We start from the raw sequence: 15273 nt of genomic DNA, 5'->3' as shown, positions 1-15273 counted from the left end.
GGTGATCCCCAAGAACCATCCCCTCCAAACTCTGTGGCTCCCAGACGCACAAAGGAGGGTCAGAGGACTCGGGGCCTTGAAGGCCGAGAGTCATTTGTGCGGTAAAATGGGCAGTTCAGTTCTGCTGAGACTCACTTCTCTGAAGTGTCACCCCAAAGTGGGAAACACAACATCCAGCACCTATCAGCCCGAGGGATAATCCCCCCCTCAGAGCCTCCCACTGGAGAGGGCTTGTGGGTGCTCCTGGGCCCCAGCATTTCTGGACTCCTGTCCCATCCCCACTGCCCTGTCAGGAGCTAGGAGCCAGCAGCCGGCCTAGGGGAAAGCCCTTCCCCACCCCCGACTCCCGTAGGAGGCTGGGGAGAAGGGCAGCCAAGAGCACGCTGTGGCTCCCCCCACTTGGGGCCTGTTGCTGGTGACCACCTCGTTCTGCAACCCCCAGGCAGCCTGGGGCTGCTGCCCAAACTCTGGCTGGTGTCCAGTGTGCAGATTCAGAGGGGCACAGCTCATGCCCACTTTGGGGGTGGGAAATCAAGGCGGTGAGTGCAAAGGAAAGAGGCAGGTGGGATTCAGAAAAGCAGATAAAGCCTTTAAAGAAAGCAGGCCACACGGAACGAGGGCCCGAGTAGGAAGTCAGAACATTTAACATGTCAGAGCTGGAAGGGACCTCAGTGCCCACCTCATCCAAGCCCCCCTGGTGGAGACAGGGACCCTGATGCCCAGAGTCACACACAGACGGCCTCGGCCGGCACCCCCTTCATTTCACCTGATGCTCTTGAATCGTCACTTGAATCCTGTTCCTAATAAGTTAAAGGTCTCCAACCAGATTGTGTCCCACCTCTGCTTATGTCCCCTCCTATGTCCCCTGCTCTGCTTCGTGTACAACACAGAATTCATCTAAACTGAGGGTTAAGCTGGGACACAGACATGCTAACCCCTTGAAACTGTCAAAATTATGTGCACGGTGTCCCGATGCATTTGTGTGGGAGGAGATCCATAGCTGTCATGAAATCCCCAGAGGCATCCAAGATTCCAGAAAGCAGACTCCCTACCCACCATCTGTGGTAGCAAGGGCTTCAAGGGGGCAACTCTCAGCTCTAAGACTGCTGAGAAACCTGCTCTGAGCTATGCACGTGGGGCACGCCCCAGGAAGTGGGATAACGTGTGTCCCTTCACCCTCTGAGGGGGCTGTCCGCACCACAGGCAAGCTAGAGGAAGTGTCGCTGGGGGAGGAAGGGGCAGGGGTGGAGGGGGGTGGATCATCACGAGGTGGCGCCACACTGGCACCCGGAGCTGGCTACGCCTGAACCTGTGCCCAGCTCCTCGGTCAGAACTCGGGGCAGCGTCCAGGGGGACAGCTCATCACCAGGGGGTGGGGACCAGAAAGCTATGTACCTGGTCATCTGAGACCCATCAGAAAAGAGAACTGCCCCCGAGCCAGCCCAACCAAGCCCCTCGTGAACAGCCACTGCCAGACTCAGAGAGAGTGAAGCGGCCACCAGCAAAGCCACACTTACCTTTGGGAAGCTCTGTCACCACCTTCCCCTCATCCTCCTCTGAGGGAAGATAAGAGGAGAGGTAGCAGGAAGGAGAGGCAGGAAAGAGAGGCAGATGATGAGGAGGTGAGGAAGAGCAGAAAGGAGAGAGAGAGACCGATTAACAGGGATTATTTCCTGAAAGAGAATTCACTGAGAAAGAGGTGGTAGGAAAGCAGGGGTGAGGCCAGGGTGGAAGAGCCCAGGGTGAGGGGTAAGATCCACCCTGACAGGACCCTGAGGGCTCAGGGTGCACAGTTCAAGGACAGCCTCGCTCCCAAGGACAAAGCCGGCCCCTCTCACGGCCCCTGCCCCCCCGGCTTACATCTCGAGCAGAAGTGTGCTGGCCGGTGAGAGGCAGCCCCAGCCCCTCTGCTCCCTGGTGACTCAGTGTCCCTGGCCATGCAGACACCTCCAAGTGGGAGGCTGTGCCGACCGTGTGGGTCACACATGCGTGTCATTGCCCTCCTACCTGGCTGGATCAGTCTTCTGGTGACTAAGGAGAAAAAGCAAAGTTGGCCCCAAGAGCCCCCCGCCCAGGCCTAAAGCCAGAGTCTAGGGAACAACCTTCTGGGCTCTGCCTGTGCAGAAATGGCCACTCAGGGACCAGGGCCCTCCACTCTCCCCTTCCCCACAGGGAGGAAAGGAGCTGGGGCACGTGATAAGGAAGTAGGAGGTGTGAACTGGGAATGTGTGTACGTGTGTGTGTGTGTGTGTGTGTGTGTGTGTGTGCGTGTGTGTGTTTCCAAGTACACAGTGCCTGAACACTAGGGGATGGCAGAGCCAGGCTTCCGGCAGAGAAGGAAACTGAGGCCAAGCCTCCAAATCCCCCCATCGGAGGACCCCAGGAGTGGCACTGACCCCATGAAGACTATAAAGGGACCTACCTGCCTCCACCCCTGCACAGAGAACCCCCACTCAGACCTGACAGTGTAGGCACAAAGCCAGTTGCCATCTTGTTTCCAGAAGGGTCCTGAGAACCCATCACCTCGGGGCATTTTCTGATTAGATCCTGAGGCCCCGCCCAGGACCACAGGGGTCCTCAGATGCTGACTCACTTCTTTGGCCTCCCCCCCCCACCTTCCATGCCCAGTCACTCACCACCGGTAGGGTGCAACAGGATGTCCGCTGGGTTGTGGGGTTTCAGGCCAAGAGCCGACAGGGGTGTCTTGGCCAGACCTGGAGGGGAGCGCACTGTGCCAGAAAGAAGAAAGGAGACATGGCGAGTGAGCCTCGGGGCGAGAGAGGTGTGGGGAGAGGAAAAGGGGCAGGAGTATGGACACCCATAAGTGAGGGCATGTCGGTGAGGGGTGGGCGACAGGAGGGGGTGCAGAAGAACCAGCCCCAGTCCCAGAAGTCGCTGCCACTGCCCTTTCCTGTCTCTGTGTTCCTCCACAGCTCCAAGGGTAGACAAAGTCAAGAAATGGAGCTGCCCCTCAGCCTGGCCCTCAACCTCAAGAAAGTAATTTCTTGACCTCAGTTGCATCGCCATGATCCCCTTGAATCGCCACGGCTCACGACATACACACAGGCTTCTCTGGCTTTCTCTGACTTCCTCCATACTATACTCTCCCTTCCCTCATCCTCTTGTTCCCCGCCGCCGATGCACAGTCTTTCTATACCACGCATTTCAATGGACTTAGAGAACTAAAGGAAATGGGATATCAAGACGGCACATCCTGTAAAGGACAGAGGGAGGAAAGGGATCCCGGGCAGAGCCGCGCCCACCCTGAGACCCCAGGGCAGCCCTCGGCCAACCACGTCGCTTGCAAGCCCCAGGAAGAGAGAATTTCTCAGTGTGAGGCTCTCTGTACCCCCAAATCCCAGCGTCCGGGAAGAGGGAGAAGCCCCATCGCCACCATCCTTGGCCAAGAGCACTGACTCCCTGCGCAAACCCCAGGGCCCTTCGCAGCTGCCCGTCTGGGTTAGAAGTGTCCTGGAACACACAAGGTCAGAGAGGGCTGCCAGCCATTTTCCCATCAGCCAAGGACGTGGCCAGCATCCGAGCTGAACTGCAGGGTGGTGGTTATGCCCAGCCACGAGATCTCTCCTCGGTGGCAGTAGCTGCCTCTCCTAACACACCTCTGAGAAGAAGCAAAGAAGTCTCCTAGCCCGGCCACGGGAAGCGTGCAGAGGCCACGGGCCCTGAGGACACGCAGCTGCATGGATCGGCCAGGGCCCAAGCCTGCCTGCCACACGCCGTTGGCCTCAACAGACCAGCGGCCACCCTCCGATGCCTAGCACACCCACAGCAGCTCTGGGACCCCCCCCCCAACAATCCTTTTCCCAAAAGGCAGAGAGACCTACAGGAAACAAAAGCTACAAGCTCTCAATGCAAGCGACATACATAAGTTGCTGGTGCACAGGTGGCTGCGTACATGGGTGCACACAGGAACAGTGGGAACTCGCAGGGGTCCAGGTGGGGGGCAGAGTCTATCCTCACACCATCCTTAGGTGCCGATTAGACAAATACAGCACAGGAGACAAATGTGTACAAACATACACATCTGGATAGTGAGGCAGATCTAGGTTTGCAGGTCTCTCTCCTTACGTGCACACACACACACACACACACACACACACACACACACACACACACTTTTGGTTTCTACCACCCTCCAGCCCCCCCCCCTTACTGAAAATGGTGTCTTGCAAGAGATATTTATGAAGCACTTACTAATGTTTGTCAAACGAATGAATTTGAACGTGAATAGTTACGGAGGATTGAGCCCAGCTTCAGAGACCACTGCCCATGGAATGGGCACGAAGCATCTCCAGCCCACAGGTGTGCATGTGTGGGCCCAGCTGGCGTAGCAGAGGCACAGGTGGCCCAGTGACCCAAGGTAAAGAGGACAAGAGGCAGGGGGAGGTTTCTCCTGGCTCCACCTCAAGCATCTCCAGCTGCCTCGTCACTCATGCCCCAGTCCCCAGGCATCTGGCTCTTCTGCTGAGGCAGACGAGTGGGTGGCCCTGAAGCCAGGCAAGGCTTTTGCTTCCCAACAGAGAAATTCCTCGCATTTCTCCGCCCCTGTCCTCTCTCCCAACCCTGTGCACCGATGAAACCTCGGACTTACTCTCCCCGCTGGGACACCAGGGCTGGCGAGGGCAGGGCGAGAAGAATGGGAACAGGCACACGGGACAAAACCTAAATCGAGCTCAGCCCAGATGGCTTCCATCCCAAACAGAGTGATGACCAAGATCCTGGCTGATTGGACCAACCGCGAATTGGAGCAGGGGTGAAGGCAGAGGGCTGAGACCAGGGAGAGCGATTCCACAGAGTCACAAAAGGCCACAGAGCTGCCTCTTGAGCAGACCGCCCTGGGCCCGCACTGTCCACGAGGGGAGCCCTGAGGCACACACGTGGCTTTAGAGCACCTGCGCGGTGTGGCCAATCTGAATCGAGATGTGCTGCACGTGTAACACACACGCCCGATTTCAAACACTCACTGTGAAATAAGAAGGCAACACATCTCTTTGTATGACAGGTCTTTGGGGTTAAATAAAACCTGTTACTGAAAGGGATTTCATTGGCCTCTTTTTACATTTTTTAAAAAAGATTGTAACAGACCCCATTAATATTTTTATCTTGAGGGGCACCTGGGTGGCTCAGTCGGTTAAGCATCCGACTTCGGCTCAGGTCATGATCTCGTGGTCCGTGAGTTCGAGCCCCGCGTCGGGCTCTGTGCTGACAGCTCAGAGCCTGGAGCCTGTTTCAGATTCTGTGTCTCCCTCTCTCTGACCCTCCCCTGTTCATGCTCTGTCTTTCTCTGTCTCAAAAATAAATAAACGTTAAAAAAAAATTAAAAAAAAATATTTTTATCTTGATCTACCTATTGAAATGATAATATTTTAGATATTTGGGGTTAAATAGAAAAATATTAAAATGTACTCCTCCGGTTTCCTATTATGTCTTTCAAGGCGGCTGCTAGAAAATGTCTCATCACAAACGTGACTCGTGTCCTGTTTTCCTTGGACGTGAGCTGCTGCTCACGACTTGGGCCTCCTGCCTGTCCCAGATGACAGCCAACACTAGTTGTGCTGGCACCGTGGCGGGGGACTGGTGCCACGTTCCTCCCCTCCTCAGGACAGCCAGCCACCAGGAGAACATGCCACCAGTTCTGTTATCACCCTCCTCCCCTCCCCGGTCTCTCCCTCCTCTGCTGCCCCGAGCCTGCCACAGACCGCCCCTGAGTCCTTCTCAGTATTGTCCTATCACTGCTGTCCCACAGCTGCCCTCTTCCAGCTCCTCCTGCCTCTTCTACGCCACCCCTGCACTCAGACGGGTCTTCTGTTTGGTTGGAAATGCCTGTGTCCTTGGGGGATTTTGCCTCTCCAGTGAGTGCATCAGGAGGTACAAACTAAATGCTCCTGCCTGGAGACCGAGGATGGATGAGATGGGGACTCTGCCAGGCTGAGTGTTCTGGGCCTTTCTTTCCTTGATGGAAACTAAGTAGGTTGCCCGAAACGGAACAGGTGCCTGGATGTAGACAGAAATGGGCGTCAGGAGCAAGTAGGTCAAAGGGTATCTCAGGGACACATCGGCAAGTCACAGTCGCTTTAGGAATTGGGGGAGGCGGGGGGGATGTTGCACGCGGGATGCAAAAACTCTCAACAGTTAGGAAAAATCTAGACGGTGGGAGCCCGGGGACCCCACAGAAGGTCAGCAGGATCCCAAGCCTGTGGCTGCTGCATCCGTACATGTGTGCGCGTGGACAACGGAAGGAAGAGACGTGGGGCAGGATGGTGAAGTGAAATGAGTGGCAGATCCTGGCCACGCCCAGCATTGCCAGCACCTCCCCCCACACCGGGGTGCTTACTCAGGCCAGGGCTGAGAGAGGGGCTTGAGGGGACCCAGGGAAGACAGACTCAGTGAGGAGCTCTTACCCCCGCTGGGTGGTGGGCTGGTCGGGGAGGCTCCCTCCATCTCCTCAAAGGCTTCCTTGTAGCTGTGCAGATGGGGCTGCAAGAGAACAACAGGGCAGGTAGAGGGGATGCCCACTGGCGGCCATACCCTGCAATCAGGGGCTTCCCAAGTAACCGGCCCACTAGTCCCCTTGTCAGCCCGACCACCCACCCCTCCTCAGGCAAGCACAAAGGTCAAAGGGAGATGGCCACCAATTTCTTCATCACTGCTCTTTGCAAAACCGTGGAAATCGGCTCTTTGCAAAACCGTGGGTCAGCATGGGTGGAAATGAGGGGCACCTGCCTTGGAAATACTCCACAACGGGGCCAAAGACAAGGGGCTGGGATGGGGGACTCGGGTCCAGAAGGCAGTCAGGAGAGAAAAGATGTCCAAGAGCCATTTATATCCAGAGTAACTCACTAGCCTGGATTGTATCCGACACGGGCCACTCGTATCAGGATCTTCCAAGATGCACGTCTACAATGCATATTCCTCAGCCCTGTCCCAGCCTTAATACGCTGGAATCTACTGCCTCCAACTACTGAAATGTCTCAGAAGTGCAAACATTTTGACATAGAAATTAGATATCCCAAGAAAACTCTATACCTAGAAAGAATTCAATGACACTCTTGTCAGTCTCTATGATCAGGTTCGGAGTGTAGAGACTGGGGTCATCTGTGTCATACCCAGGATCCTTACCACCCTGCTAAGGGGCGCCCTTTAGGAGTCAAAGGGGGAACTTCAACCTCAGTGTTGATGTAAGAAGTGGGAGCATAGAAGTTATTTAGGGAGGGAAATGCCAGCTTCCACATGCCAGAAAGAGACATAGGGTGAGAACTGAGTTTACTGACAGGAGAGTGTCACTCAGGTGACTATCGGGCCCCTGGATAGTTCAGGTGGGCTCCACTACCCTCTCTGGCCACAGGACACAGCCCAAGGACTCACCTCTTTGGGCCGCCCTCCAGGATTGAGGGCGATGGTGAGAGCCAGCTCGGGGGAGACGCACTGGACAGGGGAACGGACCCCAGGGCTACGGGGAGACGCGGGTTCTGGAGACTGGTTCTCATACTGTCCATCGCTGGCTGCCCGCCTCCGGAGAGGGGCTGGGGGTTCTGCAGGCTGCTTCTCCCGAGCCTGCACCCCTGGGAAGAATGCAGGGCATAGAAGGCAATGAGCATATTAGGCGAGAAAGGATCGATGAGGCCCGATCCCCCCAGAGAAGGCGGTGCACCTTAGCCAGGGGCCACACTGGAGCTGGGCCTGTCTCCCCTGAGTACTCCCCACGAGCTCCCTCCGCCCGCACCCCAGGCTTTCTCTGCAGGGCGGGGGAGCTGCTAAGGTTGGGCTGGCCTTCACCGGGAATCGCTACCCTGCACGGGGCTGGGGCCCAAAGCACAAGGGCTGATACAAGAAACAGATGTCAACTCTTTGCAAACCCTGGAGGCAGAGGGCCAGAGCTTCCAGGGAAATGAGGGAAGGTGGAAGGAGGAGAGACAGTCTCCAAGGTGACCGCGTCAACCGACAAGCAACATCAGGCCCGTGGGGAAGAAATTTGGAAAGAGCCAATAATGCATCATCTTGCAAATGGTGCTCCCGAGGAGAAACAAAGAAATGACTCAAGTCTTATCGTGAAGTCCCCAGCCCCAGCTGGCCCCTAGAATATCGCCGGTCTTCTCTGGGGTTCCCCACCCTTCCTCCCATGCATCTCTGAAACCTCTCGCCAACTTCCCTTCCGCCGGCCCCTCATCTACTCACCCCTTTCCTCGCCCCAAAGATGGTGAGCTTCCCACCCTCCCCCTCCCAGCAGAACAGCAGGCAGAGGGGCTGAAGTCATGAGCTCCATCTGCTTTTCTGTATCCCCTCCGTTCCACAGGCCCGGGCACGTTGGGAGCCTCGCCCTCCTTCCTTCCCACTCCGTCTTCCCACAGCTGGGCTGAGGCACGGAACCCATTGCCTCATGGAGCTGGCTCCAGAATCCTCGAAAACTTACTCCCCAGGTCCCGGAGGCCAAGACCCAGCCTGAGGACAGGCTTCTTGTCTTCGTTATCTTGTGTGAGGGAACTTTCAGCTCTGCCTTCACCACTTCCCGGGAGGGCAGGTGAAGTGAGAGGAAATGCCGGGATATACCAAAGGTCACGTAGGACGCTGGCCGCACCCACCTCATGCCAGCACATCTGGGAACGCTGTCCCACTGCACACCACTCACGCACACGCACACGCACACACGCACGCGTGCCCACCGCTGGCCACCAGAAATGTGCCAGCGCAGCCAAGCAGAAATCACCCTCCTGCAGACCGAATCGTCTACCATCCACAGTGGCGTCGGCGTGCCCCCAGGTGCCCCACCCCAGCTCCGGCCTGGCTCAGCCACTAAGGCTGCCGTGAGAAGCACTTGCTGGGAAGCCTTCCTACTTGTCATGAGCAGCAAGACACATAGGGTCACATAGCCCTAACTAGGGTCTGAGCATTCAGCCCGGGTCAAAGGTGCAGGCAGACCCTGAAAGGGCTGAGCAGAGCCCGGGGACCCCGCAGCAAACCCCAGGCTCCCAGCCCTCAGAGAAGCAGCAGCATCGAATGCCACTTCACAACTGAGGGTGCGCCTGCCTTCACCCCGCTTCTCCCACCTCTGCTGAGCCCCTTCCTCCCCTGGCCTCCTGGGCAGCCTCATCTAGAGCTGCTGCTCATTTCATTCCTGGCAAAAACATTAGAAAGAAACAGACATAGCCATTGATTTTCTAATAATAATTGTGACAAAGGAGGCCCATTTGGGAAAGGCTCTAGGGGTTTGGAACGAAGTTCAGCCCCAAGGTTAAAAGAAGTGCATTAGGGCCGGTTGTCAGTTCCGACTCACCCAGCCCAGCAGCCTCTTTCTGGCAGGTCCCCGTGTCTTTGCAAGGGGTGGCCTGTTTGGGGATCTGATGTCTGCCCTTGAAAAGTGGGTCTGTTTTAATCCGAGGCCCTGAATCTCCCAGAGGGACAGAGAAAAATCTCCCCAGTTTGCTCAGAGCATCCTCCATGTCTAGGTGCCCCATATGGTGGCCACAAATGGTGGCCACCTCGCAGAGGAGAGGCCAGACTACTGGAGGGGCTTCCCAAATGTGGAGACATGAGGCCCTGGCACAAGGCAGTCAGACATCTGAGAACGATCACACCTCCTCAAGTCCTAAGGCAGGGGGATGGACAGGATGACCTCCAAAGAGCCAGGAGTCTGCAGAAGGGGGAAGACCCCGCATTCCACTCCCATGGGGACAGCCCCTCCCCCCGCAGTGTGCCCCATGGCACCAGTGGCCGGCCAGGGCTCTCGCATTCTTTGAACACAGTATCTCACTGTTGTCCCCCTTGGCAGGCTCAGATATGCCCCGGAGTGCTGGAGAGCATGTCCCCTCTCTCTTGTCCTTCTCTATGGGAGGGGAGACAGGGCATGGCCGGGGGGGAGGGAAGAGAGTCCTACTGTTCCTCAGCCAAGCTGGGACAGCTGGACACAAGCTTACAGCCAGTGTCAGAGAGAGAACACCCCTCCCTCGTGTCCCGCAGACTGACCCATCATAAAAATACGCTTGCTCCCCACTCCCCTCCTTCCCCCCACCACCCTCAACCCCAAGACTTTCTCAGTCTCTTGAGCCTGTTCCCAGTCTGTCAGGGCCTCTGTCTCCCTACACACACACAGGCGCGCACACATACTCTCTCTCTCTCTCTCTCTCTCTCTCTCTCTCACACACACATACACACACACATACACACAGACACACAGACACACACACACACACACACACACACACACACACACTGCAAGTCTGGGCGCTGTAGCCCTAACACACATCAACACACCCGCTCTGGCCGAGCACAGCCACCCACCACCCGAGTCCCACGGACAAATGCCCTGGTGTCAGGCTTCATCACATGTCTCCTCTGCTGCCCCCAGACTGGCCACTTCCACCCCCACAGACCCAGCTCTTCTTTCCAGCCTTCCGATTTCCAAAAGACTGGATTCCTCAGCTCCAGGTGACGGGGCTGGGTGTCCGACGGCATGCCTGGGGCTCCGAAAGCCAGGGTATCCGGGAGGCCACCTGCTGGGCCAGGGCACCAGAAAGCCACACGGCGATCACACTAGCAGCCCCAGGGCAAGCCATGCCAGCTCCCCTCGGGACAGGCCCCCCACCCCACAACTGCCCCCATCCCCCGGGCCCAACTGAACACTCCCCACCACTGGGCCGAGAAAGGGTGAAGGGAGGGGAGAGGGGGCGGACAGGGGGCATTCTGCTAGAGCCATCTCCCCGTTATCCACGGACTGGGAAGAGGAGGGGCTGTACAAGCACCAGATACCGCCAGTGGGAGCCAACAATCCCCACTGTCCCCTAAGCCTTTTCCCGGAACTGCAGGCTTCTTAACCTGGGCCTCCGGGCTTCGAGGCTCAGGGCACTGATAACAAGATTCCCTCCATAGAGCTAAAAGACTATGGGCCTTTACGTCCGAGAGAGGCCAGGGGCAGACGTTAGTGGGCATCATCGAGCAGACACAGACCCTTGATAAAGGGTCCACCATACTGGAGGACATCAAGCCACCAACATAAAATACACATGGCAGGGCTATGATCTCTCCATTTTTCACATTAGGCAATTGAGCCCTGAGTAATTAAGAGACCTGCCCAGGGTCACAGAGATGGGTCACAGGCAGAGCCAGGACCACACCCAGGGCTTCTGACGTTTGGCCACGGGTCCTAGGATCCGAGATTCAGGATGAGGTCAGAGGGTGTGCTGTATCCCCAGAGAGTAGTGTGCTCTAGAGTGGACAGAGCACAGATGTTCGCTCTTTGTCGTGAGCCTGGTGGCCCACGCAAAGCACAGCCTAGCTCCTACCGAGGCCCTGGCCCAGCAGCCTGAGTGGTCTGGCCAGGGTAGCCAGAGAGCTGGGCTGTCCTCACCCTTACTGAGCACACTCACGCGGTGGCCTGCGTGTCCACTGGGAGCCTGTAAGTTCATCTAGTCACCCCAGACCCTGTTCCCAGCAGATAAGGCCAAGGCAAAAGGCATCAGGCCTGTGTCCATGCAGAAGTGGGAGCACTCGCTCATGCAGAAAGGAGGGGGAGAGAGTGTGGAGAGAGGGAGGAGAGAGAAGAGGGTGGGGGGGGCAGTAAGGGGCTGGCAAAGAGAATGGGAAGAGATGGAAAGAAGAGAACAGAAGAGGGAAGGGAGAAAGGTAAAGGGGAATGGAAAAATGAGGACAGAGGACTAGACTGGGCAGAAGTTTGGAAGAAGCGGCCCATGGAGCAGAGAGGAAGAGAAGCTGAGAGCCATAGTGAGGGCCGCAGACTTATCAGGGGGAAGGGGCAGAGGTGGACCAACCAGAGAGGGAGGAAGATCGGAGCCGGTGGAGAGGAGGCAGCTGGAAGCTCGTGTGCCCGATGCTCTGCAGCTTGGCGTTGTATGCTGCCCACCCCCACCCCGGGGAGCCGGCAGGGAGGGGGTGAGCGGGAGGGGATGACACCAGGCAAGGAAGGCACCACACCCACAGCACAGGGGGCAGGTGGACACGGGACACACGGAGAACGCAAGGGACAAGGCATTAAACAAGACGAAACAAAACAAAAACAAAGAGAAAATCAAGATTAGTTGGTGTTCTGAGTCTAGGATCTGACCACACGCTGGAGGGAGGTGGGAGGGTGTCAGACAAGAAGAGAGGGTCTTGCTTCTCCAACGGCCAGGCGGACCTCCCGCTGTCGGCAGGGACGCCACAGCTCTTTCTTTTCTAACCCCAGCATGGGGCGAGCAGGTGCCAGCCAGAGACCAGGAGACTACAGTCCTGTCGCCCCACACCTCACCCGCCCTCACCATCGGCCTGGCCCCATCCCAGGACCTGTCTCCTCTCATGGTCACCTGCCTCTTCCTGGCCTCAGCTGTGATCCTACCAGCCTGGCCCAAGGGCCACACTCCCTAGCCTCCTAGCATCCCTCTGCCCTTCACCTTTCCCTCACACGTACCTTAGGTAACCTTCTTCCCCAGAGCCCCTTACATTTCTACTGCCGCCCAAAGCTGCTGGGCACCACCAAAAAGTCGTTAAAATGAGCCCACCTGAATGCACTAGAAAGACCTACTATGTCATCCTTTAATCCACCGTCACTGACCTCCTGACACCTCAGGGGCCGCACAGGGAACCAGGCTCCTTCACCAACCCTCTGCTTCACAAGCTGCTCCACACCAGTTTCCTGGCCACTTCGTCTTCATTCCTCCCACCGTCACATGTGGGAGGCTCTGGGACTCAGTCCTAGGACCTCTTCTGTATCCGTGCTCACCCCTAGGTGCCATATGCAACGCCACACTTCACGTGACATCACATACTAGCATCATAACACCCGCATTTTTAAACTCCAACCTCTCCCCTTGGTGGTTTCGAGGGCATCCCAAATCGATCACGGCCAAACTCACACTTAGGACACTCCCCCCAAGCCTGCTCTTTCCACGCCTTATCCATCTCAGGAAAGAGCAACTCCACCCTTTAGTTGCTCAGACCCAAAACCCTAGAGCGGTCCTTGACTTGTTCACATCCCACCTCTAGCCTTGATGGCTCCACCTTCAAAACTGTCTACAACCTGAGCACTTCTCACCATCTCCACAGCCACCTCCCTGATCAATAGCGGCAGCCTCCTCACCGGTCTCCTCCCTTCCATCCTGGCCACACCGATCCTTCTAGAGCAAGTCGGATGATGTCACTGCTCTGCACACAGCACACAGAGTACCAAAGTTCTCACGATCACGTACAAGGCCCACTGCAAGCCGGCCCCCACTCCCATCACCTCTCTGACTTCATGCCCCGCTAGGCTCCTTGCATCAGGCACACTCCCACCTCAGGGCCTTTGCACCTGCTGTTCCATCTGCGCATTCCCTCGTGGCCCGGTGAAGCCTCCTCTGATCCTACGTAAAGTGCAACCACCCATCTACCCTCTAGCCCTCACTGACGCTTGACTGCTTTAACTTATCTCTATGGCACTTATCAGCAATCTGACATATTATACATGTGTTTGCTTATTTGTTTTTTGGCCATCTCCCCCATGAAGGCAAGGATTTTTACCTGCTTTGTTTACCTCCATTTTCCCAGAGCCTAGACTAACACAGACTAGGGATTTGTGCTCAATGAATGACTGAATGGGCCTCGATGCCATCTCCTATTTCCATGATGAAATGTAAATGTTGGGTTCTCAATTTGAGGTCCCAAAGCTTGATACAGGTATTTCCCTATATCTGTATTCATCCATTATTCTTGCTTCACAAAGAGGTATCTCACTTCCTGCTTGAGCCTAAATCATCCACCTGGGCTCCTGGGCCTATATCCCCTCTTACCTCCTTAGAGACCTTATTCTAGCAACTTCTTTCTTTCTCTTACATTCTTTTTCTTATTTCTTTTCCCTCCATATTCAACCTCTGTTTCTCCTCTAAAAACATTCTCATGCCTCTTAGATTTACAAAAAGAAAAAAAGGAAAAAACAGGCTCTCAATATCTTGCTACCCTCTTTGGCTACTGTCGTCTTCCCTTTTATCACACAGCCACTTGAAAGAATAGTTGACATCCTGTCTGTACTCTCCCTGCACTCGCTCCTCACTCCTGCAGTCTGCTTTCTGTCACTCTCTACATGCCTTTGAAAATCCCTGGGGCCACCTAAGTGGCACGCCCAGTGAACTTCTCCCAATCCTCTTCCTCGTGATCCCTCTGCAGTGACACTGCAAACCCCCACCCCTCCCCCTGGAAACTCTCTACCGTCTTCACTTCTGTGGTGACCCACTGTCCCTGTCTTCTCTCACTGTCCTGAACATTCTGTCTCAGTCCCCTTCCTCTCTCTTCTCCTCAGGGCCATTTCGTCCTACTTTTCTCTCCATGCCCCCTGACACAGAGATCTCATCCACGCCCAAAGCTGTGACCTACATCTTTGCGAGGATGACTCCAAAATCAGTAGTTCTTTCCACTCTTTCAAGCTTCAGTTCCAAATGTTTAGCTGCTTTCCATACATCTCTCCCACCTGCAGGCTCACCGTCACCTCCAGACTCAACACAGGGAACACTGGCGTCTCCGTCTCACACAAAATCCACTTGTCCTCCTAACTCTGGGCTGGTTAGTGGAACTAGCATTCTGCCCCTATTCGTGGAGCCTCAGAATAATCGTTGATGTCTTCCTCTCCTTCACCCACTACATCCAATCAACTTGTAAATGCATTGGTTCTACTCCCGCGGCGTCCTTGACACTTTTCTTTTTCATCTCCACGGTCAGCACCTTAATGCAATCCCCCAACCCAGTCTACCTAATAAGCAACTACACCTCCTTAACTCAAAGTCTCCTCTTTTGCACCCTTCCTGCCCAGATTCACCAGCTACATCTTCCTAAATTACAGCTTTGATCATGGCTTTCTCCCGACTAAACACAGTCATGGGTTCCTACATTGCCACCAGGTAAGATTCAAGCTCCTTGGTCTGGTATTTTAAGACCAACCAGAGGCAGGCCCCAGGCTACCTTTCTTGGCCTCTCACACTACCTAAATTGCTCTCAACCTACTATATCCATCAAACACTTCTGCCTTCGTGTCTTCACTAAAAACCCTCTCTCTCCTATGGCCCCACCCACTTTCAAACTCCCACTCATCTTCCAAGGCTCTATCTAAAACCCACACGCAACTCACTCCTCCATCTCCCCAGCTGATACTGATCTTTCCTTTTTCTTCATTCCCACAGAACTTTCCCCATGTCTCACTTATTAGGGATGACTTCATTTTAAAGTTCTAGTTCTTTTTCCCCTGACTAAACTCCAGACTCCTTTAAGGATAAGATTCACACCTGATTTCCAGCATGCACT

The 15273-nt window shown here is 55.6% G+C and overlaps 1 protein-coding gene across 1 annotated transcript in view; it reads right to left on the bottom strand.

The window, feature by feature from the left end:
* The window catches only part of TNS1 (tensin 1), a 225763-nt gene that overhangs the window by 23898 nt on the left and 186592 nt on the right, over positions 1 to 15273 (bottom strand). The window contains exons 20-22 of the mRNA XM_047084469.1: positions 7384 to 7580; positions 6420 to 6495; positions 2637 to 2729 (exon numbers count right to left, since the gene is read on the bottom strand). Of these exons, the coding sequence (XP_046940425.1) occupies positions 2637 to 2729; positions 6420 to 6495; positions 7384 to 7580 (366 nt within the window). The remainder of the gene's footprint in view (positions 1 to 2636; positions 2730 to 6419; positions 6496 to 7383; positions 7581 to 15273) is intronic.

The sequence above is a fragment of the Lynx rufus genome, unplaced genomic scaffold, assembly GCF_022079265.1.
Source record: "Lynx rufus isolate CCGP_SWC_20201006 ecotype Redwood Valley unplaced genomic scaffold, mLynRuf1.p SCAF_2, whole genome shotgun sequence".
Taxonomy (NCBI): Eukaryota; Metazoa; Chordata; class Mammalia; order Carnivora; family Felidae; genus Lynx; species Lynx rufus.
This window is presented reverse-complemented; position numbering and strand designations above follow the sequence as displayed.